Here is a 27758-nt window from a genome sequence, read left to right as displayed (position 1 = left end):
TAATGCAATAATTTATTTGAAGTTATTCTTTGCACCTCACAAAGGTTCAAGGTTGTTCAGAAGAACGTATAGTAGATTAGAAGGAAGGAGATTTGGGCTCCAGCTTTCATCCCATTACTTACTAGGCTTGTCACTTAGGGCAAATCTCTTAAAACCCCTGAGCTGTGGTTTCCTCATTTTACCCCTGCTTCATTCAGCTCCACTGCTAGGCTGTATCTGCAGCCTCCTCAAGGTGCTCCACACCCAGCAGGCACCCAGTGAATGTCTGCTGGCTGAACAACCAAAGATCGATTGAAAATGAAAATCAAAATATTGTCACATACACCGCAGAAGTCGCTCTGAGGTTAAAATGATGTGGGGTTATGATATGTAGAGAATTAGCTTGAGAATCATGAAAAATGCTATAGAGACATACAGTGCAGTTCTTTTTACGAATGGAGAAAGATGTTCTTATATATTTTTAATACTTAATTTAAAAAGAAACTAAGGTTGGGACTTCTCTGGTGGTCCAGTGGTTAAGACTTCACCTTCCAATGCAAGGGGTGCAGGCTTGATCCCTGGTTGGGGAGCTAAGACTTTGTGGCCAAAAAACCAAAACACATAAAACAGAAGCAATATTGTAACAAATTCAATAAAGACCTTAAAAATGGTCCACATCAAAAAAAATCTTAAAAAAAAAAGAAACTAAGGTAAGTGTATTAGTAGCTGCAAGCTATTTCAAATAGCTTATATATTTATAAATATTTATATATATTTATAAATATTATACATTTATAAATATTTATATTTATAAATATTATATATTTATAAATATTCTGAGAAAAACAGACTATATCTACCTAAAGCCTCAGAAGACTTCAGTGATTAAAGATTAACATAACTTTAGAAATAAAATATCTGTGGTTTTCAGTAGTGCAGGTAAATTTACCAAAGAAGATCAGATTAAAAAGTCAAATGGTGGGCTTCCCTGGTGGCGCAGTGGTTGAGAGTCCGCCTGCCGATGCAGGAGACACGGGTTCGTGCCCCGGTCTGGGAAGATCCCACATGCCGCGGAGCGGCTGGGCCCGTGAGCCATGGCCGCTGAGCCTGCGCGTCTGGAGCCTGTGCTCCGCGGCGGGAGAGGCCACAACAGTGAGAGGCCCACGTACCACAAAAAAAAAAAAAAAAAAGTCAAATGGTAATTCCCTATAACACAGTCATACTAGGTATTATCTTACCATATTTTAAAAAGAGATTTATATGTACTAATGTTGAAAGGTCTAAGATATACTGTTAGGTGAAAAATGCAAATAATACAACCCATGTATTTCCAGGTGTTCAAATCTATATCTATAAAAATATCTTGAAAAAGGCCTGGAAGGTACACACCTGATGGATGACAGTGGTCATCTCTGAGGAGGGACTTTTAGCTTTATTGGCACTGTCTGAAATTTTTTTTTTTTTTTTTTGCGTTACGCAGGCCTCTCACTGTTGTGGCCTCTCCCGTTGCGGAGCACAGGCTCCGGACGTGCGGGCTCAGTGGCCATGGCTCACGGGCCCAGCCGCTCCGCGGCATGTGGGATCCTCCCGGACTGGGGCACAAACCCGTGTCCCCTGCATCGGCAGGTGGACTCTCAACCATTGCGCCACCAGGGAAGCCCCTGCCTGAAATTTTTTAATAGCAGGAATGTGAAAAAATAGATGAGAGCATATTACTAATTCATAGAATCCCTTGAGCATTACTTGAATATTGAAGATTGAAGGGGTAACTATCTGTTTAAGTTTATACAAATATGGGTATACTTCTTGGTCTTTGCAAGGAGAGAGCACTATAGCTTTCAGTTACCCAACATTTAGGGATTCTTGGTTAGAGTAAGTTAAACAGTTTTTCTGCAGAGAAGAAAAGCTCAATGGCTGTCAGCACTGATATCTAACATTAAACAGCATACTTACTAAAAAAAGAACTAAACCACAAAACTAAGGGAAAATATATTAGCTATATATGGTGGTAATGGGAACAGTAAGTAAAAATGTATTAGCTACACAGTGGCGATGGAAGGACAAGGAAAAATACATTCATTAGTTATACATACTGGTAATGGGAAGCTTGTAATTAGACATAATTCTCATTAGAGTTATAATATAGCTTCTAAATAGTCTACTATTAAATAAAGTTTCATTTTAAAATTTAGTTTTATTATTTCAACGTATTTGATTTACTCAGTCCATTAGACAGGAGCACATGTTGACTAAACACAACCTAATGCATAACCTGAGGGGACTCGCGCATCATTACCTGATTGCCTGCAATGCTGACTGGCTGCTGATGGGTTCCACGGCTCTGAAGCTCCCCTCTATTGCAACAGTTCTTCACTACTGAAGGACTTCCTCATTTCTGTTTGCTCATCCTCTTGTTCCATAAGCTTCCTTTCTTGGGATGACACTCTCTCCATATACCTTGCATCATATGATGTTCTTTGCAGGGAGTCTCTGTCTGGAAGTGGCCTCTGTGCCTGTGATGCACCGTGATCCTGGAATTCGTAGCCCAACAGTGGATCTCTCATTCCTCCAGGACCATTGAGCCCATCCTCAGGTTTCAGAGAAGAGTGCTTGTCCTCCTTACGCTCATACAGACTCAGTCGTTTCTCAACCACCTCACGAATCAACACTGAAAAATTATATGTGCAGAAATCACTGTGATTTTTCGTATTTTAGTAGTTATAATGCTGACTTACAGATGAGTACAAAATATTCACCAGCCCTCGTCCCTTCCCTGTATCATGACCTTTTATATAAAGTCAACATACTTACCTTCTGTGCCACTTAATGCACTAAATATGCATTATATTCAATGCCCGTTTTAACAGAATATAATTTATAAAGTAATGACAGAAGAGATTAATTCTGATCAAATTATAAAAGAACCAAAATTAATACTGAGGGCAAAAATATGTATCTTTGTTAATATAATCGATATACTGAAAATTTAAAAACCAAAACTTTAAAATATCTTTCTTCTATATATTCTTTCTACTGAAAAATTTCAGAGATGACTTTCCAATAATAAAATAAAAGAACTTACTGTCAACCACTGTTCTTCCAACCATGCTGCACTCCATGGTTTTGACAACTTCATTCATCAGCCATGGAAGGAATCCTATCTCAATATCTGTAATTTAAAAAGTTAACTTCATTAAGCAATTTTTAGGAATCATTATAGATTGGAAGAATTTGTGCTTTCCCCCTAATGTTACAGATACATCAATATTGTTTTCTTATTATAAAATGTCAAATAGACTTACACAGCATCACTTTTGTGGTTACCACATTCTCTATATATCTTCTGGTCCATTTCCATTCAACTGCAGTAGAAACAGTATTTTTAGAACTATGAGCCCTTCCTTGGAGTCAAAGCTGTTAGAACTGACTTTATAGGTGCAACGTGAGATGAATCAAGGAGGCGGTGGGTGGAAGCAGGGGGTGTGGAACTGGGAGCAGAACTCCAAACCAAATGCAATGCAAAGCCAGGACTGAGCAATGCTGGCACCTCCACCTGAAGCCCAGCTGAAGCCTGGGGATGACAGTAGATGATCAAGATTCAGAGGTAAGGGTCAGAGGGCATCTAAGAAGGCCATGTAGAAATGGGTCGGAAACGAGGTGTTTCCATTAGTGATAAATTTGTTCAAATTGAAATGGAAATCTACTCTATGGTGTAAGCCTTTAAACAATATGGTCCCTGGGCTTCCCTGGTGGCACAGTGGTTGAGAGTCCCCCTGCCGATGCAGGGGATGCGGGTTCGTGCCGCGGTCCGGGAAGATCCCACATGCAGCAGAGCGGCTGGGCCCGTGAGCCATGGCCGCTGAGCCTGAGCGTCCGGAGCCTGTGCTCTGCAACGGGAGAGGCCACAACAGTGAGAGGCCTGCGTACCGCAAAAAAAAAAAAAAAAAAAAAGGTCCCTTACAATATACATTTTAATGTTTTAAAATGGCTTTTTTGGGGGACTTTTCTGGAGGTCCAGTGGTTAAGACTCTGCACTTAAACTGCAGGGGGCACAGGTTCAACCCCTGTTTGGGGAACTACGATCCCACATGCCGTGCGGCATGGCCAACAAAAAAGAAAAGGCTTTTTTGGGGGGCAGGCATCTAATTGTTATTTTTCAATGGGTGACAAGAGAGAGTGTGATAGAATATATATTCACTACTATAAATAGTCTTAATCTGAAGCATGAATCTCCTTTGCAAGCTTTTAAATGATCTATAACTGACTTTTCCAGCAACCCATGAATGCAGAAAAGGTTGCTGGCCTCTGTGACTAAAGCAAGAGGCCCAGCTGGACTCCGGGAAGCTGGCAGCATGGCAAGGGCACTGGACCTGGAGTCAGAGTCCCAGTCAGTCCAGGCCTAAGCACCCCCCGAGTGTCCAAGAGCAATTCAAGTTCTCTGAGCTTCAGTTTCTATTTCTGAAAAATGGGACTTAATCTGCTGTACTCCCTCCCTCACAGCCCTTTCGGATGGGCCAAATGGTATCACGTGTGAAAAACACGACAAAAATTGCGAAGTACAATAGAAGTATAAACTAATAATATTTGTCTGTAACCTGACCCTTATGTATTGAATTGAGTGTGTCATCGGTGAAAACTGACATTGCTAATATCTGCCCTCAGCCAGTATTAGCCCTTTGAAATAGGACCTGTGTACAAAGCAACATGGATGTAAGTGCTTTTGGACCCGAGGAAGGAGGGCGGCAGTGAGAAAGTGCCATCTCTTCCCCTCCGTTTGGCCACACTAAGCTGAGGAGAGTGGCTCTGAGGGGATGCTGGGGGATGGCTAACAGGTACAAGTTCTATCAAGGCTGAGATCAGGTTGGTTTGGTTGTTGTTGAAGCCTCCAACTCTTAATACAGTGCCTGGGATAGTATAAACACCTCATTACATAACCTCACTAGCTGTCCCCAAAGAGATTTTGATTGGAATAGGAAGTCTACTGAGAAAAACTTAGCGACAACTACTTACACATATAGATTACATATACAATTGACCCTTGAAGGACGTGGCGGTTGGGGCTGCTGACCGCAGGCACAGCCAAACATCTGCGTATGACTTCACAGGCAGACCTCTGTATCTGCAGGTCTGCATCTGCGGCTTCAACCAACCATGGGCCGTACTATGCTGCAGTACGTGTTGGGTGAAAAAAGTCCGCGTTTAAGTTTTATTTACATTATGACGTTTAGCTCCTAAATAATGCTCGTGTCACACAGGAGGAGACTGAAGGTCATCAAGCTAGTTAATGATAAAACTGGGATTCAAGCTCAGGTTTTTGACATCAAGTCCATATTTCTTTCTACTATCCAATGTTGTTTCTCAATGAAAGTAAACATCCTAAAATCAAGATCTTTATAATGCACCTCTTACTAGTAACAGTTCTTTCTTAAAACAAATTGATTGTAATTGATTTTAAAATTTGTTTCAGAAATAGAAAGATTCCAATTCAAAATAAAAATGGGCACGTGATAAATCCGAACCATGAAGAGGATGCTTATTGTGACAGTTAGTCTAACAAAGACCTCCACAGACCTCTTTCAACAGGATCATAAAAGTAGCCACCATCCCTGAGGCTGCTGAAAACAGAAGGGAGAAGGTCGGCCAGGTAACGCTGTGCAAACGCTTGGGCGGCGATTTTCTGTGCAGTCTCGTTATGCTTGTGGACCACTTGCCACTGCTGTTGCTTACGACGTTCCTGCCCAGAGAAAAATGCCACCACAGGTGGTTATTCAGCTATTACGTCTTCCCCAAATACTGATTCTAGTGAGCGGAAGAATTTGGACTTATTTTTGTATCCAAAAGTGAACAGCAAGGTGTCTATTACCAGTTCATGTTTTTCATCAAGATTTTAATGAATTTCAACAGCTAGGTAGGTACTGAATTCAGAGGAGATGAAGCTTAAGGTAAAATTTGTTTCCTGATCCATTTTCAAATAAAATAATTTCAAGACATACATGTTTGACTGTATGGCTGATATCAAAGCATAATAATAGTTATATGTATTTTTAATTAGTATTTTAAAGTATTGCTGATATGAAAATTACAGTTGCTTAGACATCTTTGATTAAAAACTTGGGCCAATAAATTACCTCATTTGTAATGATTCTTTGAGTTCATAAAGTTCAGAAAATTATGAAACCTCTTTTTGTTTTTGTTGCTTCTTGTAGCTCATATGAAATCTGTGAAGCTAATGAACTATTCTCTATCCCTATGTACAAGTGGGAACATTAATATATTTTCTAATTAAATCTATTTTCAAAGTTTAAGCAAATATAAATCTAGATGATTTGTAGACTTCATTTTTTAAAATATATTTCCTAACAGTAAATCAACAAATTTAACTATTTTTTGATAAAGTCTCCACTAATTATTTCAACAAAGCTAATTCTGTCAGTGTTCATTGTATAATTGTGAGCAAATAATCGTGCATTTGCACAATCTTTACCATCAGCCCCATGCTCTTTACACAATTAATTATTCACTTTGGAGGAGAACTGAAAGTCCATTTGACTAGGTTTTGGGTAGAATGTCCCGACAACTAAGCTATTCTGTGTGGTAAGCTAGACTCTTTGAGCCCTTTCAGGTGTTTGGGAACTCTTTCATCATTTATCCAGCCAGTGTTTAATACAGGGTGACAGTTATTGCCAAACCCAGACAGACTCTTATCTAAAGATTACTGAGCCTCGTGCTTCCTAACTAGAGGTTTCTGGTATATTTTAAAAATTGGATCCTAAAACTTTTTTTATTAAAGGTTCTAAAAACCTATAATCTAGAGGAATATTCTATAAAGACCCAAGTAGTAGACTCTACAGATGTGCAGCAAGGCTCACCACAGAGAAGAAGATCCAGAATTCTAGGCAGACCCTCTGCTTCTTACCACCCACCTACCCAAAGATACTCCACTTTTTCCTGCCACCTTCTCTGCCACTGACTTGGGGCAAATTGACGTTCTTTCTTTCTCTAGCACTCTTGATATTTAAGAGTGCCTTTCACTGGAACATATGTAATTTAAATTGTTACATTTAGGAACTTTGGGAACTCTGCGTAGGTACATTTATGTAAACTGGAATTTAAAAACGTAATTCAGTCCAGGAAAGATCTGTGATCTACAGGAGAGACCTGAGCAACAATTACTACAGGTCTTTTCTATATGTTGGCAAAGATCTTTAGCTCTGTTCATACTACATGTGATTTTGAACATAGTCTATTAAATAACCAAAATCTAAGAGAGAAACTAAAATTCTGTACTTTTTCCTCTCGGTGTCGTCTCTCTCGCTCTTCAAGTCGCTGAACTTCCGCAAGCTCGACGTTGCGTAACTCCTCATGTGCGCGCTGACGGGCCTGCAGGTTCGCCAACTCTTCTTCTTCCATTACTTCCAGAAGAGACTGCTCGATGGTCTTTCCCACCAAAACTTCTAACATTGGTTTAACTTCAAGGTCAAAGTCAAAGAGCTTAAACACACAAAACAAAGCAAGTTTAAAATTGTAATCATGAACCAAAGGCTCAGTGAAAAAATATCCAGAAGAGTAGCAATAACAGGATACTATTTATTGAGTGTCTTCTGTGTGCCAGACACCGTGCTGGTGTTTTATTTATGGTTTCTAATCCTCAAAATAGCCCGAAGGGCACACAAGCTGTTCACAAGCAAAAAATGATTGAGTCAAAGTTATAAAAAGACCTATGCAATCATCAGAATGAACCTCGATACTCAACAATTTTCAGATCAAACTCTGAAACCCAAGGGAAATATCTGTCTTTCTTATTCTCTGCCTTTTCTGCTCAATTTTTACTGGTTGTTTTGATAACGGTTTGAAGAACAAAGGAACAAGAATAATGGATATTTTGGTGATTCATCTCTAGGATTTCGAGGCAAATATATCCTTCTATGTAGATTATGAAAACTTACTTTATTTCCCAATTTCAATGACAGTACTTTCAAGTTCCTTCGAATCTTAAATCTCACTGAAGTCATTATGTATATAAGGATTGCCTTCTCTTCAATTTCATAAACTGGCCTATTTATGCATTCCACACTGATATGAAAATATAATTATTTTAGGATTATTTTCCTAACATAGATTATCTTCATAAAATTTATGTAATCTACAAGGAACTAACAGTGGAACTTTTTATACCAGAGATATTACTTTTCTTTATTTGGTACAAATCTACCTTATATTCATACATTAAGCAAGTATGCAAACACACAAAAATTAAATATGTAAATATTCTAAAGACATTTCTAAAAATTTTTATTTCTGAACAGCAAAGAGGGAAAATGAGATCATGGTATTTAAAAACATGCAGACCTACTAGAGAATGGACTTGAGGATACGGGGAGGGGGAAGGGTAAGCTGGGACAAAGCGAGAGAGTGGCATGGACATATATACACTACCAAACGTAAAATAGATAGCTAGTGGGAAGCAGCCACATAGCACAGGGAGATCAGCTCGGTGCTTTGTGACCACCTAGAGGGGTGGGATAGGGAGGGTGGGAGGGAGGGAGATGCAAGAAGAGATATGGGAACATATGTATATGTATAACTGATTCACTTTGTTATAAAGCAGAAACTGACATACCATTGTAAAGCAATTATACTCTAATAAAGATGTTAAAAAATAATTAAAAAAATAACATTTCTGGGTAGCTCAGGATAAAACTATTATAGATAAATTTGGAAAGAAATGCAGTAAGCAGAATCTTCTTGACTGTGAAGTGGTTTGTATTCATGTTAAGCTTTTAACTAAACCTAACTAACTATGTATAAAGAAGATAGAGGGAAGTCCAATAATGTACTATACCTCTCCTTCTAGAATTTGGGTGGCCACATCTTTGCCAGTTTTGGCAGGAATAAAGAGCGGTGTTGGTGGTTTGTCCAAAAATGCATCTGTTTGGCATTCCATATCAACTTCTATTATGCGGTCAGCAATTTCTTCAAGGTATAATTCTAAGAGAACACCATATACACTGAGTTTGAAATTCTGGTCTATTTCAAGTATTTGAAACTACAGTCCCTTCAAAATAGAATTGAATGGATCAGAAAACAAGTCTTGGAATAAAAGTACTCAAATGTGGGGTTCAATTCACATAGTGTACTAAGCGTTTTTATAATATTTGGAAGACTATAGAGTCACTCAGGCTAGAACATTAATTAAATGTTGAGAAAGCACTGAGCTTTGTATTTGAAAACAGAACTAAAGAAGAGCATGAAACCATAGACGTACGTAAGACACAAAGTATAACACAGGATGCAAAGTTAACAATCCATTTATTAAACGAGTCCTAAGAGAGTCAACTTATAAAGATTTGAAAATTCCTGGATATTTAAAAAAACTATGCACCATGTCACTGTGTTACTTGATGTTTCCTCTAGCCTACATATTATAAACAGACATATGAAACCAAATTTCACCTTAGGAATAATTTATATGTGGCAAGGGCAGTAGGGTATCATGCAAAGAACATGAGAACCGGAGTCAGATGTTGAACACAGAACCTAGCCAAATTACATCCTCTTTGGGCCTCAGTTTCTTCATGTGTAAAAGGGATCATAATTATCAGTCACATGGAGTCTTCGTAATAATAAAGGAGATACATAGGAAAAAGACCTGGTATAGTCTCTGAGATATAAGAAATACTCAACAAAAAGTACCTGCTATTCCATCACTTAATATTCTGATGGTGTAAATAAACACTAAAATTTAGCTCTCTCAGAATTACAGCTATGTTGGCTAATCACAGACATATACTCATTCTAGACTTGGCCACAACGTAGGGAAAAAACACGGAATGGTCCTCTTCCTTTCATCCTTATTATCCAGAAATATCTCAGATGAATCCACTCACCATCTTGGCAGGGTGCAAGGTGAATGCCGAGTAGTTACACTGGTCCAAGGAGAACACCAAGTATTGTTTGACTATCAAGATTCTGTCAACAACACAGCTAGACCCTATAGGTCTAGGTAAGCCTCCACAGCTGACAACAGTCAAACAAGCAGGAAAAGCCTGGCACTAGCCTAGGAGAGCCCCCATGGCCCTGGGGAGTATGCAAAGCGAATGGAGAACAAAAGGAGAGACAAGAAGAGGCCATGGTGAGAGAAGTGGGCGACTCAGATCTAAATGGGTTTACTCCCCTCAAAAGACAAAACACCAAAATAAAACTAGATTGCTGTCCTCTCCTGTTGGTCCAACACTGATTCATGTTGGGCTATAAAAAGTAAGAAATAATGCCAGTTTGAGAATAGAATATGTGAAAAGGGCTAAGAGAGAACTTAATTTGGTCATTAAATTCTTTTTTCAAAAACCCCATCTCATACTTTCAGCCATACCCAATATAATAATAATATATAGTCTATGAGTTTGTTTAATGAAGGGACTTCTCCAACCATGTGACTGGGGAAGTACTGGACAGCATAACAGATACATAAATAATATAAAGGCCAAATAAAATGAACTGACATAGAAAACCAAGCACACCCAGGAGCCACCACGCCAATGGCAGGCCCACATACCTGTCTGCACATCTACATGCTTTCTGCCTTCCACGGGTTCAGGCGTTCGTGGTCTGAGCTGTTTTTGGGCTCGTTTTTTGGCAAGAGCCCTCCTCTTAGCCTGCTGCTGTCTCTGAATCTCTGCAGGATCGGGCTGCCCAGGCTGAGTGACAGAAAAGGCTTCTAAAATTTAGAAAATATTTCTCAAAACATATAGGACTGCTGTTCCAAAAGTGATTCCTGGATGGTATAAAAGCATCTGTCATAGAATGCCTCCTGATTATCAGTGACTTGATGATTAAAAATTTGAACTTTGGTAATTACAAAGGTATCTGACAAAACATATAAAGTAACTTCAATTTATGACTGTTAATTAAAATGGGTGCAGAATCCCATCGAATAAATTGTTTTTCCTCATTCAAGGATTTTTACCATGAACTCCTCTGGTGCCTAGTAAACCGATACAACCATTCAGTCACAGTAAATTTTAATGTGTAGTTAAGAAATTGAAAAGCGCTCAAATTTTTAAAAAATCTGATTTCATGGACAGAATTTCCTTAAAAGATATATTAGCTCACAAAGAAAATATCCTCAGTCCGAACGAAGCCTGTCCAAGTGCACAAAATAATAGCTGACTAAGGGATTAAAAGTATAATTATTCACAGTAGTTCTGCAATATGTGGCAGTCCTTGATTTCATATCCATATCTAATTTTGTAGTCCTTCTCTATAGCTAACTTGTCTTATCTCAAGGTAAATATGAAAAGAAAAGGAGAAATATAAAAGTACTTTACATGAAAATTTTTAATATTTAAAATTAGATTTCTAAAAACATTTTAATTGAAATGAAATTGTAGTTTTTTTGAAAAGAAAAAAGAAAATTACCTATAATCCCATCTTCCTAATACAATGGCTATTGCTAGTTAAATGCATACAGTTTTTTTGAAGTTGTGGTGATACCATACATTTTATGCAGTTTTCCTAACTTAACACTACCTATCGTAAATTTTCCCCATATTCACATTATATAGTGGAAAGAAGAGCATTGGCTCTGAAGCTCAAATTCCAACTCCTTAATTTATTAATTACTAGGATTAGTAAAGCTTGGACTAATAACCCACATTTTCAGATATTCAGTTTTCTCATCTGTACAATGGGAATAATATCTGTTAAGTTTTAGATTATAAGGAACAAATCAGATGATAATGTAACAAGTCTAACACAATACCTGTCATAGAATAGCTCTTCCCTTACATAGTTATCATTTCCTTTTATTATAAAATAACCACCCAAAAGAAAGAAATATCTTTACCAAATATCTTTACCAAAAAGAAAGAAATATCATCTACAGTTTTGTTTTTCTAATATAATTACTAATATCATTTTGGGATAATTCAATGGAGGACTTTTCCTTTGTATAACGTGTATATTCTATATTACTATAAATATCATGCTTGATTTATTTCTATTTTTTTAATGTAATTATAAATGTCAGCCTTGAAAGATTTAGGGTAACAGAAATACAACAAGTTCATTTTAGAAATGCATTGCCTAACTTAACTGTTTCAGATCTAGTTATAATCTCTTTTTTTTTTTTTTTTTTTTTTTTTTTTGCTGTACGCGGGCCTCTCACTGCTGTGGCCTCTCCCGTTGCGGAGCACAGGCTCCGGACACACAGGCTCCGCGGCCATGGCTCGCGGGCCCAGCCGCTCCGCGGCATGTGGGATCTTCCGGGATCGGGGCACGAACCCGTGTCCCCTGCATCGGCAGGCGGACTCTCAACCACTGCGCCACCAGGGAAGCCCTATAATCTCTTTTTAAAAAAGTTTTATTTTGAAATAATTCACAGAAATTTGCAAAAACTGTACATAGCGTCCTGTGTATGCTTCATCCAGCTTCTTTCAATGGTGACATTTTATACAGTTATAACAAAATATCAAAATCAGGAAATTAACACATAAGATGTTAACAGATCTTACTTGGTTTTCACAATTTTTACAGGCATTGATTTGTGTCTGTGTATATTATTCTATGTGATTTTATATATAGATTTGTGTAACCACTACCACAATAAAGATAGAGACCTATCTCATTGCCCCAGAGGAGCCTCTTTTATATTTCTCCAAGTCCCACCTTCAATTCTGTTCTCCATCTCTAGATTTTGTCTTTTTAAGAATGTTATATACAAGGAATCATTCAGAATGTAACCTTTTGAGATTGCCTTTTTTTTTTTACTAAGCATAATGTCCTTGAGGTCCACCCACGTTGTTACCTGTATCAATAGTTCATTCCTTTTTTAAAAAATTTATGTATTTAATTTATTTATTTTTGGCTGGGTTGGGTCTTCGCTGCTGCACTCTGGCTTTCTCTAGTTGCTGCAAGCAGGGGCTACTCTTCGTTGCAGTGCATGGGCTTCTCACCGCAGTGGCTTCTCTTGTTGCAGGGCACGGGCTCTAGGCGCATGGGCTTCGGTAGTTGCAGCACATGGGCTCAGTAGTTGTGGCTCATGGACTCTAGAACGCAGGCTCAGTAGTTGTGGTGCATGGGCTTAGTTGCTCCGCGGCATGTGGGATCTTCCCAGACCAGGGCTTGAACCTGTGTTCCCTGCATTGGCAGGCGGATTCTTAACCACTGCACCACCAGGGAAGCCCTCATGGCCTTTTGTTAGTAGTACTTGATTGCATGGATGTACCAGGTTTGTTTAACCATTTACCTACTGAAAAACACTTGGTTTTTTCCAGTTTTTTGGCTATTATGAATAAAGCTGCTATGAGTGTTCATTTGTGAACAGGTTAATATGTGCACATATGTTCCCATTTCTCTGGGATAAATGTCTAAGAGTTCAATTGTGGACTTGAATGGTAAGTGCTTGTTAGTTTTTATAGGCAGCTACTCAACAATGTTCTGGGGTCAATGTACCATTTTACATTTCAAACTGCAATCTACCAGGGTTCCAGTTGTTCTACATCCTCACAAGCACTTCATCTTACTATTATTTTAAAAGTTTAGCTTTTCTAACAGGTGTGTAGTTACATCATTGTGGTTTTAATTTGTATTTCTCTAATTGGTATTTCCCTAATCTTGGTTTCAAGACTTTTTTTGTGTTTTGCTTTTGGAAGTTTGATTTTGATGTGTCTTGGTGAAAATGTGTAGGTTTATGCCTTTTGTCAAACTTGTAGAATTTTCAGGCACGATTTCTTTGAGTATTTTTTCAAATCCCACACTTTTCCTCCTTTCCTGGGACTGAATTTAGATATTTTATAACGTAATTTAGATATTTTGTTATTGTTCTTCAGATCTCTGAGGCTTTTTTGGAGGCAGGGGTCTATTTTCTACTTGTTCTTCAGACCAGGTAATTCCATTGATTTGTTTCTGTATTGACTGGTTGTTTCCTATGTCATCTCCAATAAGTCCATCTGAGAGATTTTTATTTTGGTTATTGTATTTTTCAGTTCTATATTTTCCATTTGGTTCATTTTAATATTGTCTATTTCTTTGCAAAGATTTTCTATTTTTTTCCATTTGTTTCAAGAAAGTTCATAATTGTTCATTTTTGATGGAAGTATTTTTACGATGACTGCTTTAGAAGTCTTGTCAGGTTACTCCTACGTCTGAGTCATCTTGGTGTTGTCACCTCTTGATTGATTTTTCTCATTCAAGTTGTGACTGTCCTGGTTCTTGGTACAATTGAGTGATTTTTAAATTGTATTCTGGACGTTTTGGGTATTATGTTGTGAGACTATGGGTCTTAATCGTTTTAGCAGGAAGTCACCTTTTGTTTTGGTGCACAGGTGTGAGTGGAGAGGGAAGTTTACCACCAGGCAGTGAAAGCAGGATGCCAACCTGCATCACCTCACTGGTGCCCGGTGGGGGTGAGAGTTCAGCTCCTTGCTATGCTCCACTGACACTAGTGTTGGAGTGCAGGGGAGTTGAGTTCTGGCTAGCACTGCCTCTTACTACCTTGTTCCTCCTTGTTGCTGTCAGGTAGGGTTGAAAATTCAGCTCCCTCCTGGCTCGGCTGATGCCACCCCAGAAAAAGTAGGAGATCCATTTATACCATCTCTTACCACCTCACTGCCCCTGGGTGAGGGTGGCACTTCAGCCTCCTGCTCTGCCCTTGTTGATACCAACTCCATGGATGAATCAGAGGACTGATCCGTGTTGTTACTGTCACGTGGAGATCACGTGATATTAAAAGGTCCAGCTCTCCACCTTAGCCTCACCAATGGCCATGCAGAGGGGCAGGGCGGTTTATCCACTGGTGTGTGGCTGGAGGAGGGGTACTATGGTAAGAAGGTTTCTGTTCCACGAGGCCACCCTCTATCTTTGGATAGAGGGAGCAGGCTTTTCTTAGGGCGTGCCAGGTTCCAGAGTGGTCATGGCTGCAGGTGGCAGGCTTCTCTGGCACTCTGGGATATGTGAGAGGCAAAAAGAAAACCCATGGACTCACTGCCATGTTGTTCAAGCCCAGAGGTCCCTAGCCAGTCCACTTTCTTCTTTCCACCTTTCAGAATCTTCCTATGTTTGTTTGTGGTGCGACATCCAGGGTTTTTTAGTTGTAAGAGGAGGAATAGGAAGGAATTGGTGAATTCCTACTTGTCTGGAACTGGAAGTCTGAGTATACTTTTAAAGTGAGGTGTTGATGAACTGACTAAAGAACTAAAAAAAAAAAAATGTACCAAATCATCATAATATTTTTTTTTTTAAATGGGACTAAAAAAGCAGTGATTCTCCATTCTACTCTTGTTCGAGGTCTGGCAGTACTCATCGCTACTGCCACAAGAAAATGCTGGAACGTGTCTATATCACATGTTTGAGCTATTGTTTCTAAATGCTGGCCCCTAAACTGGCTGTACCAGAATGGCCCAGGGAAGTTTATTAATACTACATACCCCTGTGTCTAACTTTTGGAGGTTCTAATGCAGTAGATGCATGGTATGCTGAAGCATATATATTTTTGAGTTTTCTAGGTGATTTTGATATATGCTGATTCAGAATGTCTAACATCCCATACATCCCATGTGGTGTTAAGCATTTATATGTCAAATAGTGTTTACAAGTTAACTATATTTCATTTCTGTGCCAAGAAATCATTCTTTTTTTAAATTAAATTTAATTTTTTTAATACAGCAGGTTCTTATTAGTTATCTATTTTATACATATTAGTGCACATATGTCAATCCCCAAGAAATCATTCTTAATATCACACTACATCTTACTCATCTCTGTATCCTACATACCCAGCACAGGACTTAAAACTCAATAAATATTTGTTGAGTGAACTAAAGAAAAGAAGCATAATTCAGACTTTTTGATTAAATAATGATAACAGTATTGGAGCATGAGATAATTTAAACAAACCTAAATATATTAGACCAGTGCTACTGAAAGTGTGGTCCTCAGACTCGTGTTGTCTGTGAGCTATTTGAACTGGTCTATAACAATTTAATTACAGAAATTGAGAGTAAGCATTTGGAAACTTTTAGAATAGATCTCCACAGTTCTATTAACCTAGTAAAAAATTGGGGTTTGTATTTTTTAAAATACTTTTAATTGTGGTAAAATACACATAAAATTTACCATCTTAACCATTTTTAAGTGCACAGTTCAGTGGCATTAACTACATTCACATTGTGCAACCGTCACCACCATCCATCTCCAGAACTCTTTTCATCTTGTAAAACTGAAACTCCGTACCCGTTAAATAACTACTCCCTATTCCCCCATCCCTGGCAACCACTATCTGGCTTGTATTTTGCATGTCTTTTTTTAAAATTTCATTTTTCTAGCAATCCATCTTTATTTTATTTCATAAATGTGTTAGTCTGTAACAGATTAGAAATTAAAAGAAAGAAACAAAAATTGGTCCTTCACCGCATGAACGCTCTGTGTTAGACTATTCACATTATACTTACCAGTGGTACTGTCTGCAGAGCATAAGTGTTGCCTCGGATCACCCTTCTGTCATACATTATGTTTCCGTAACGCATAGGTTCTTCAGCTCTGTAAAAAAGCAAATTCTAAATAATGACTGTAATAGAGTATTGGTATCTGTCAATTCATTTTTTAAAATTGAAGTATACTTGATTTACAGTGTTGTGTTAGTTTCAGGTGTACAGCAAAGTGATTCAATTATACATATAAATATTTTTTCAGATTCTTTTCCATTATAAGGTATTACAAGATACTGAATGTAGTTCCCTGCTATATAGTAGGTCCTTGCTATTTATCTATTTTATATATAGTAATGTGTATCTGTTAACCCCAAATTCCCAATTTATTCCTCTCCCTCCTTTCCCCTTTGGTAATCATAAGTTTGTTTTCTATGTCTGTGAGTCTATTTCTGTTTTGTTAATAAGTTCAATTATATCACTTCTTTAGATTCCACATATAAGTGATATCATATTTGTCTTTGTCTGAAGTCAACTCATTTTTAATAGGATTTAGAAATGAAAATATTTTCATTTAAGATGAAAATATTTTATTTTTATTTTTTTAGCACAGTCCATAAAGTAAGGAGACAAATGGCTGCCATTTATGGAATGTTTATTATAAAGCCAGGCGCTTCACAGGTATTATTTATTGCTCACAATAAGCTTCAAGTTGGGAATGATGGTTGCCATTTGACTGAAGAGGAAGTAGACCCAGAAAGGAATCTGACCAAGGTTACTTAGCTAGTGAGAGGTGGAGCTAGATTTAGGATGTAAATCTGTTAGACTACTTAACAAACCTGAAAAGAGCCCAGGTGAAATGGGGCTTGCTCTAAAGGACTGAAAAAATTTTGATTCCAGAATTGAAAAGTTACATTAATAGAATCAGGCTTTAAAAATGTTAAATTTATTATTGTTCTTTAACCTCAAAGATATTTTGAAATGATATTTTAAAAATATTAATAAAATTTTAACTTCAGAGGTCAGAATGATCAATAGTGAAAAATACACAGCTGATATTTTCATTTGAAATTCTTTAAACGATATGCCATTTGTGGCTATGAAACCAAATAGCGACCTATACCAATAACAGTACTCTCTCAGAAATGATTCTGTTAGGGGTAGTAAATTGCTTGTTTATCACATACTGAAACCACTGCTGGATAGCCTGACATCATATTACTTAAAACCCAGACATGCTTCACTGCTCATCTTACTTGACTCCTGGACAGTGTTCGGCTCAGCAGGCCACTTCCCCGCTGAAGTATGCTCCATCCCAGGCCTCCCTGATACCACCATATTATTCTGAATGCTCTTCTGCTTTTTCTGACTCCTTTCTCAGCCAGGTGTTTGCTATTTCCCCCCACTGGAGAATTTCCTCATGATTCAGCCTTCTCTTGTCCTGAGTTGACCTCATCCACTCTCAAGGCTTCACTTAATGTCCATATACCTAAAACTCCCAATTTTATCTTTAGCTCAGAACTCTCCTCTGAGCTCCAGACTGTACAGCCAGTTGACATGCCTGATGACATCTCACTCAAAAGTCTCAAAGGCAACCTCAAAATTGAACTAATTATCATTTTCCCACTCCAACTTGTTACTTCTGTAGTGTTCTCTATTATATTAAATGGTACTACTAACCACCCAATTGGTTTAGAAGCCTGGGAGTCATCCATGACTCTTCCCTCTTCTCCATTTTCTACAACCAGCAAATCCTATTGATTCTACCCCCCAAATCTTTCTGGCATCCATCCACTGCTCACTGCCACCACTATCGTTTACTGGGACTGTTGCAGAAGTCTCTTAACTGTCTCTTAACAGCATTTCTATCCACTGTAGCCAGTGATCTTTCAGAATGGAAAAATCCAAACATAATGCTTACTTGATTAAAGCCTCCTAGTGCTAATCAAAAGTGATAGTGAGGATAAATTTTGGTTTTGTTTTTATGATATCAAAGACAAAAAGAAAAAAATCCATAACACCTATTGCTGGAGAGGATGTGGGAAAAAGGGTATGTTTAAACATTTCTGGAGGAAAGATATTTTGTTCCATTTGTCTGTATTAAAGAAACACATGACTTAACAATCCCACCCTGGGAATCTGCCTCATAGATTTAAAAAAGCCAGTACAGGGGCTTCCCTGGTGGCGCAGTGGTTGAGAGTCCGCCTGCCAATGCAGGGGACACGGGTTCATGCCCCGGTCCGGGAAGATCCCACATGCCGCGGAGCGACTGGGCCCGTGTGCCATGGCCGCTGAGCCTGCGCGTCCGGAGCCTGTGCTCCGCAACGGGAGAGGCCACAACAGTGAGAGGCCCACATACCGCAAAAAAAAGAAAAAAAAAAAAAGCCAGTACATAAGGCTATTTACTGAAACTTCCTTCTTTGTGGTAAAAACTTGAAGTGAACTGAATATCTATCAATAGTGGAAAATTTTAATAACATATGGTATCAGGCGATATCATGCTGCTATTAAAAACAATTGGAGGAATTTCCACAAAGAATTAAGTGAGTGAAGGAAGATGTTGAGAATTGTGTATGTTACCATTGCTATGAAGTAAAGCCCTTGTAGCTGTGTATCTGTATGTATATATTTATACACGTGTACATAAACATGTGAACCTGGAGAAAAGTACAAAAGTATTCATTCAAAGTCTTTAACATGGTTTGGGGGCAGGAGAGGGAGAGCAGGTTTGCAAGGGAAGGGGCTGGGGAATAAAGCTGTACTAAGAAAACCCACAGGCATGAGTGATAGGATAATTATTAAAAGATTAGATATGTATGTGCATGTATACATAAAGAAATTAGGGTAAAAAGGAATTAGAAATTATAAAATGGGTGGGGGAGCGAACTGCAGATTAATAGGTGTAGTATGATTCTACTTTGGAAATAAACCTTCTATACATATGTGCATATGCTCCTGTATGTGTGAACAAGCAAGGAGGCGTGGAAGAATAAGATTTTTTAAAAAATTTATTTATTTTGGCTGCATTGGGTCTTCTTTGCTGTGCGCAGGCTTTCTCTAGTTGTGGCGAGCGGGGGGCTACTCTTCATTGCGGTGCGTGGGCTTCTCATTGCGGTGGCTTCTCTTGCTGCGGAGCACGGGCTCTGGCGCGCAGGCTTCAGTAGTTCTGGTGTGTGGACTCACTAGTTGTGGCTCACGGGCTCTAGAGTGCAGGCTCAGTAGTTGTGGCGCACGGGCTTACCTGCTCCACGGCATGTGGGATCTTCCCGGACCAGGGGAAGATCGAACCCATGTCCCCTGCTTTGGCAGGCGGATTCTTCACCACTGCGCCACCAGGGAAGCCCAAGATTGTTAAATTTGGTTACAACAAGAAAGTGGGAGTAGAGGTCGGTGGGAGATAATTAACTCTGCCTTTATTCCCCCTTATTTTGTATTTCGCATTTGCTTCAACAAGCATATATTACTTTTATAAATTGAAAATTACCAATAAGGATAATTTTAAACTGAAAAATCAGGCTCCTTTGATTTGAAAAATCAAAGAACTCCTTCCAAAGGCTTGAATCAACAGATTACTTGAATATACCAATCAACTAACTCTATAAAAAAAGAAATTGTTCCTAATGAACCACCATTGATTCTTATTTCAACGGTTGGTGTGATTTAATAGGAAGGATTTGTAAGCAACCACTTAAAGGCACCAGGAAGTATTTCTCAAAGGAGTCCCTTTTAAAATTGAATCCTTTTATAATATAAATAATTTAAATTTTCTTGTTTTGGTTTTCTTAAAGTGGTAGACACTTCTTATAAAAGAAGTCTTTATTGTCAGAATAAGATAATTATGAATTTAGACTCTGTTTGAAATAAGCATCAAGAGCTACACTGCTCCTGTTCAGTCATTAATTCAGCAATTTGTGTTGAGTGCTATGTGTCAGGCACAGTCTTAAGTGAACAAAAGTCACAAAGGTTCCTGTTTGCATGGAGCCTGCATTCTTGGAAAGTTCTGCTGATTCCCAAATTTGAGGCTCACGGCAAGAACTTTAGGAGAACCATAACATTTCACGCCCTTTCCAAATATGGATATTTGAATATTTGCAAAGACTGATGAATGTAAAAGTACAATTTGGGGTCCAGCATGTTAGCATAACCTGATTCCTGCCCAAAGACTGCTGTGGAAACAGCTTTAGTTGGCTCCCATTTTGGACACGCTATTGCGTGTGACACCTTTTTACCTCAGTTTCTTCCTTTGCATAATGGAGTTATAGACCAAGTTCACAGCACTGGGGACTACGTAAGAAAATGTCTGTAAATGCCCCTAGAAGGTGCTTGCATGGCACATAGTCGGCCAACAATAAACATCAGTTGACTCAAACTTAGTGAAATAAGTCGGTTCCGTCCACATGTTATCAATCATGCCAGCATCATCATCAGTAAGAGTTAACTAATGCCCTTTCTTGCTTCAGTTCTCCACACCACGGGAGAGTTCTTTAGGGGAGGAAATTTTATATTTCGCAGAGTGTAGAGAAGGGAAAGCAGCATAGGCAGGTTTTGCCAGGGCGAAGGGGCCAGGACCCCGCGGCCCCGGGACGTGTGTGTGTGTGTGTGGGGGGGGGGGGGTGGAGACCACAGAAGGGTTGGTTGGCTCACTCACGGCTGCATCTGGTCGTCCCGGTAACGGCGGCGCTGGCAAGGCAGGGCCCGGGGCCGGCTTTTGTAGGTGTAGGTGGCCATGGACGGAGAGGCGCGGTCCGTCAACGTGCAGGCCACGCCCAGGGTCAGACCGCTTCGCTTTCGGTGAAGCTTGGCTTCGAAGCAGGTGGCCACGAAAGTGTCGTGGGAGCCGGAGAGATGCACGTAGTGCCAAGGGCAGGGATTCCGCGACGCAAGGAGAGGCGGCAAGAAGGGAAGCGGGCGGGACGGGAAGTTGCCAGGGCAGGAGGTGGGAGCTACACTCGGCTTACTCGGTGCAGCACTGAGCCCGCCGGCGCCACCCGCGCCGGTTGCCCAGCAACCAAGCGTTCCGGCTGGAAGCGGGACCTCAGGGAAGTCCCTGCTGGCGGGTTTCCGGGGGAGAACAGTGCGCCGGGGCACTTCCGGCTCTTGACTCCGCCCACCCAAGCCTACCTTGTAGATGCACCTGTGCGTGAAGGAGCCGGGCATGGCGATCCCCCGCGGAGGCTTGAGGAGGACGGCGGCGGTCCCCGGCCCCACTTTTGAGTGTAGCTTTGCGGGGCCTGTGTTGGCGCCGTTCTCCCAGGCCTCGTTCCTTGGGGGCCGCCCTCGGCTGCTTCTCCCGGCACTGACGCCGCGCCTCTTCTCCGGGCTGTCCACCTACGATCGCACACGCGTGGCACCCGGGCTCCCAGCTCTGTTACGTGCCAGGGCCGGGCCAGGGCTTCCCTGGTGCCTCCCAGCACCGCCACCTCTCCCGCCCCAGGGGCCGCCTGCCGCCGTCCTCCGCAGCTGGTCTGCATTTTCCGCCTTCTCTGCTTACCGCTCTGTTGCTAGTCCTTCAAGAGACCCTCGGGCGCACGGAGCGTGAAGGCCTGCCCCAGCGACGTCTCATTTTGGGAAAGGGTGGGCACTTTCTTGAGTCTTTTAGGCCCCCTTTGCCCTGAAGAATGAAGCATCATGGGGTGAGTCTGCCCTTAGAAACGCAATGGATTGGTTTTAGTATTGGCAATGTAAAAATATTGGTTTGTGTAAGTGAAGTTTAGGCATCCCTGAGTGATCGGTTATTTGCATTTGCGTTTGCGTTCTTCAATTCAGTTAAGTGCTGTGTGGATTTAAATCCAGGTTCTGCAATGTACTAGCCCTGTAACCTCTGGCAAGGTAATGTTTTTGTGCTTCATCTTGCTAATTTGCAAAATAGGGGTAATAGAATTTATCTCTTAAGAGTTTGTCATGAGGATTAAAAGAATTAAGTGTAAAATACGTAGAACTGTATTTGGTAAATGATAAGGCGTTCTATTAAGATCGAGATCCCTCCTGTGCTTTGAAGCTTATGGTCTAAAGCAGATGTAGGCATTGTATAAACACTAACATAAAGGTATATGGTAAATGCTAGAGGTAGAAACACTGGATGAAGATTTTAGGTCCGATCTCTTAATTTTGAGGTGGTTTCTGAATGGGCCAAAGGACAAAGTGACATTTAAATTGTGTTTGATGTGCGTAGAAACAGATGGACTAGATGTGGGGGGCTAGAGAAAGAAACGAGTTAAAGATCACTCTAAGGGTTTTGATTAAATGTTGGACACTGTAGAAAAAAATGCAGAGACGCTCTAGCTTATGTTGTTTTTCTTCAGAGGATTTAGTTTTATTCAACTGGCAGAGTTGGCATTTGATAAAGGATTCAGGCTTTGGGAGGACTGATCGATTTCTGGTTTGCCCTTATTCCAGACCATAGGCCTTTAAGAATCTCAACAGAAAACCTAGCATTTTAACAGGTCCCCATCTTGGGGAACCTTGAACTCTGTAAGTTTGTATTCCCAGCTCTGTGAGATTGTGGAAAGGTCTACTTAGCTTTCTGACCACTTAGCACCTGCTTGGTATCTTGATTTCTAGTGCCCTTGCAGCTTAGAATTAACCAAATGTCTCAAGGATAAAAGGATAATAGTCAAGCAAATTGTCCGATATACTTCTCTGTGGTCCCCCTATCTCTGGGGTCTTGTCCCTTCAAGACCTGTCTAAAGTTCTCAACTCTAACTTCTATCTTCCCAGATCTGAAAGACTCCTGACACTTCTGGATCACTGCTTTCTGCTTGCACTAAGTGCTGTGCTCAGAAACTCAGTAAATGCCCCAGGAGAAAAAGCAATGGAGAAGTTCTCTATCACTATGTATTTTTCTTCTCCCTGGGATCCCAATCCCTTATGTCCTCACTGGCTTGGTTGCTCTCCAGTGCCTTCAAATCGCCTGTGTGATTTTTGTTTTGTTTTGTTTTTTCAGCTTTTCTTGGGTTTTGTTTTACTCTTATCCTTTGGTTTTATTTTTCTTTTCAGCAACAGATATTCCTAATTCCTATAGAAGTGTTGGTTTGATTCAAGCTATTAAGTCATAGCTAGAAGTTATGCCAAGAATGAAGTTTCCGTTTACTGATACAGGGAACACTGGGAAGGAGCAGATTTGGGGGCGCAGCACTGGAAGCTCAGTTTTGGGCACATTAAGCTTGAGAGGCATGTTAGTCATCTGAATGTAGAGATATTGAGTAGGAGTTGGATATGGGAGTCTAGGGTTTCAGGGGATTGGTCCAGAGTAGAGATGTGGATTTTTGACTCAATAGCATATAGATGGCATTTAAAGCCATGAGACTTGATGAGATTATCAAAGGAGTATAGAGAGATGAGCCTTGAGCATATTTAGAGGTTGGAAAGTTAAGGAATAAGCAAAGGAGACTGAAAAAGGTGATCAGAGAGATGGAGGAAATTGCAGACAGTTTGGTCACCTGGGAGTCGAGTGATGAAAGTGTTTCAAGGAGAAGGGAGTAGTCAGCGATGTCTGATCCTATTCAGAAGTTAAGCAAGATGTGAACATTGGATCTAGCAACATAGAGGTGATCTGGAAAAGCACACCTTCAGTAGAGTTATGGAGAAGAAAGGTCAGTTATAATGGATTCAGAAGAGAATGGGAGGAGAGAAATTTGTGACTCAAGGAGGTTTGCCACAAAGGAAAAGAAGGAACTAAGGTGGTAGCTAGAAGGAAGTTGGGTCAAGAGAAGGTTTTCTATTTTTTAATGGGAGAATTAACTGTATATGTGTTTATTTAAAGGAGTGATTCAGTAGAGAGGGCAGAATGGATGATGTAGGAGAGAGAGGGAATGGATGTAAGGATGTAGGCAAGAAGGGCTGGGCTCTTACCCACAAGTAGAGGGATTGGCCTTGTCTAGAAGCATGGACAGTTCATCCATAGCATTGGAGAAAAGGTAGGTATATGATCACAGATTCAGGTAGATTGGTAATACAGATGGTCCCCAACTACAGTGGTTCGACTTATGATTTTTTGACTTTACAATGTTGTGAAAGCAATAGCATCCAGTAGAAACCTTACTTTGAATTTTGAATTTAGATCTCTTCCCAGGCTAGCAGTATGTGGGACCATCCTCTCTCATGATGCTGGGCAGAGACGGTGACCCACAGCTCCCCGTGAGGCATGACAGGAGAGTCAACAACTGATACAGTTACAACCATTCTGTTTTTTACTTCCAGTAAGGTGTTCCACAAATTACATGAAGTTTTCAATACTTTATTGTAAAATAGGCTTTGTGTTAGATGGTTTTACCCAACTGTAGGCTAATGTAAATGTTCTGAGCATGTTTAAGGGAGGCTAGGATAAGCTGGGATGTTTGTTAGGTTATGCATTTTCGACTTATGATGTTATCAACTTACGATGGGTTTCTTGAGACATAACCCCATTGTAAGTCGAGGAGGATCTGTAATTTTTTTTTTTTTTTTTTTTGCGTTACATGGGTCTCTCACTGTTGTGGCCTCTCCCGTTGCGGAGCACAGGCTCCGGATGCGCAGGCTCAACGGCCATGGCTCACGGGTCCAGCCGCTCCGTGGTATGTGGGATCTTCCCAGACCGGGGCACGAACCCGTGTCCCCTGCATCGGCAGGCGGACTCTCAACCACTGCGCCACCAGGGAAGCCCCTATAATTTTAAAACCCCTTAGCAATTCATGGAGGTTTCTGATATAGCAGGCACTATGCTAAGCACTTTGCATGCATGATTTCATACAACCTTTGAGGTTGTATGACCCTTTGAGGTTAGTTGTCATATTGTTTCTATTTAACTTACAAGGAAATTGAAGCTTAAGGATGTTAATGTAACCAAAGCCATACAGCAAGTAAGTGACCGAACCAAGATTTAAACCCTTATCTGTCTGACTCTAGAACCTATGCACTAACATATCAGCTTACGGTGGTTGTTCTCTTCCCATCCCTCCACCTCTTTTGCTGTGTATCTCTCTCTCTCTCTCTCTCTCTCTCTCTCTCTCTCTCTCTCTCTGTATATATATATATCTATATATATATCTATATATCTATATATCTCCCAAATAATCACCAAGCCGTGCCCATTTTACCTCCTAAATGCTTCTTGATTCTGAGTCCTCTTCTTTGCATTCTTACTATTCTTACCAGCCTTTGACCAGACCCATACAGCCTAAGTTGGATCTTCTGTGCAACCAGAGAATGGTCTATCTGAAGTGCAACTCTGATCATGCTAGTTCCCTCCTCAAATATTTCTGTCACCACTTTGCCCTATGAGTTCAAACTCCTTAAACGTGCTGTGAGCCTTCACTGTCTGGTTACTACTGCCTGTTTTTCCATCTCAAATATTGTTAGACTCTCCATAGTCCTCAACCAATTTCTATCTTTTACTTATCAGGTGATACTCATAATAATGTGTTGACATGTTTGCCTCCACAACTAGGCCATGAGTTCCTTGAGGGTAGGGATTGTATCCTATTTGTGTTTGTAATGTTTGTCTATAATAGTTTGTTGAGTGAATGTGTGAATGAACGAATGAATAGCACAGTTGTATAGTTTTTCCAAGGAAAAGAAAAGGAAGCATCTTATCCTTTTAGAGTTTTTTTAAAAAATGAGTGAATGGCTGTGGTTTCTGAAATTTTCTGAGCATAGGTAAGAGAATGCAAGAGAGAACTTAGGACAGTTCATTATTCAAGACACATCAAGCACCTTCCTTGTACCAGGCACTTTAGTGAGAGCTAGGGATAGGTAGAGGCAGATAACAGGCAAGTAAACCAAAAAAGAAAGAAAGAAGACAATTGGGGAGAGTGATAAAAGCTGCGATGGAAACAAAGCAGGGTGTTATGATAAGGAGTGCCTGAGCAGCTGCTTTAGATTAGCTCGAAGACAAGGCCTGAGGAGGTAATACTTACCTTGAGACCCGTGTGACATAAGAAGGAAGCAACCATATGGAATTTAGAGGACAGCAGCACAGGCAGAGGGCAGGAGCTGGTGCACCATCCCGTCCTGAAGGCGGAAGAGAGCTTGGCAGTGAGTCTTTAGAGGTAGTGAGGCGACAAAGCGCGTTAGGGCCTTGTAGCATGGGGGAGGACTTTGGAGTATGGGGAGCTGTTCAAAGGTTTTTTTTGTTTGTTTGTTTGTTTTGCGGCACGCGGGCCTCTCACTGCTGTGGCCTCTCCCGTTGCAGAGCACAGGCTCCGGACGCGCAGGCTCAGCGGCCATGGCTCACGGGCCCAGCCGCTCCGCGGCATGTGGGATCTTCCCGGACCGGGGCACGAACCCGCGTCCCCTGCATCGGCAGGCGGACTCTCAACCACTGCGCCACCAGGGAAGCCCCAAAGGTTTTAAGGTGGGGGGATGACCGAATCTGAGTTAGCTTGTACAAAGGTCACCCATCGCTCCGTGAAGAAAGGATTGTAAGAGGTAAGGGTACGAAATGAGTCAGGAAGGCGTTGCAGGTTAGAGAGAGGGTGTGGCTTGAGTCAGGGTGATGGCAGGGAAGGTGGAGAGAAGGAGTGCATTTGGGATACTTTGGAGAATGAATTTAGGTAACTTACTGATGGATTAGATGGAGGGGAGGAATAAAGGAGCAAAGGGTGACTGCTAAGTTTTCGGCTTGAGCAAAATGATGTGATAATCATGTCATTTATAGAGACGCAGCTGACTGGGTGGACGGAGTAGGAAGTCAGGAGTTCTGTTTTGGGCACGTTCATTCTGAAATGCTTTGGGCATCAAATGGATGTGTCACGGGAGTAGGCTAGAGATGTGAGCCTGGAGTTTGGTGGAAAGGTTGGGGCTAGAGATAAGAGTTTGGTACTCATGAACAGCTTTAGAGATTTTAGAAGTTGAAAAGAAACAGTGTGGTCTTGCTGAAACCGAAAGTTTCAGGACCGGTGGGGTCAGCCTAGTCAAATATGAGAAGTTAAGTAAGATGAGAACTGAGAAGTAACCATTGGGTTTGCCAACATGGAAGTTGTCTGTGAACTTGACAAAAATAGCAGTTTCCGTGAAGTGGTGGGAACTGAGCCCAAGTGGAGCAAGGGGAGGACAGTTTTAGTTGTGAGAAGCAGAGTCTACAACCATGGATTACTCCTTCCAGAAGTTTTGCTATTGTCTTAACTACTTAGTGAAGGACATAAGGCCTTTGGACAAGTCTCTCAACTGAAAATGGATGGTAGTAGCTCACACATTAATGTGTTTTTGCCACAAGGTGTCACCAATTCTTTATTATCTTCTGGTAAGTAAAATTATTGCAGCACAAGCATACCTTGTATTAAGGAAATACTGTTTTTTGTTTTTTGTTTTTTTTAAAATCACATTTACAAAATAGGCCAATTAGAAGGTAGTTGTTTATACTGGGGAAAGGTTTCCTTTCAA

General features: G+C 40.5%; 1 protein-coding gene across 1 annotated transcript; it reads right to left on the bottom strand.

Moving 5' to 3' along the window:
* Positions 1-1668: 1668 nt before the first annotated feature.
* On the bottom strand, positions 1669-21910 carry RSPH3 (radial spoke head 3). The gene is given in 10 exon segments (XM_060114795.1): positions 1669-2647; positions 3062-3148; positions 5551-5713; positions 7267-7470; positions 8822-8967; positions 10532-10673; positions 16425-16512; positions 21049-21494; positions 21496-21591; positions 21593-21910. Coding segments are annotated over 10 exon segments (1965 nt in total). The 5' UTR covers positions 21872-21910; the 3' UTR covers positions 1669-2333.
* Positions 21911-27758: the final 5848 nt, after the last annotated feature.

This window comes from Mesoplodon densirostris, chromosome 12, assembly GCF_025265405.1.
Source record: "Mesoplodon densirostris isolate mMesDen1 chromosome 12, mMesDen1 primary haplotype, whole genome shotgun sequence".
Lineage (NCBI taxonomy): Eukaryota > Metazoa > Chordata > Mammalia > Artiodactyla > Ziphiidae > Mesoplodon > Mesoplodon densirostris.
The sequence above is the reverse complement of the archived record's forward strand: the minus strand, read 5'-3'. Positions and strand labels throughout refer to the sequence as shown.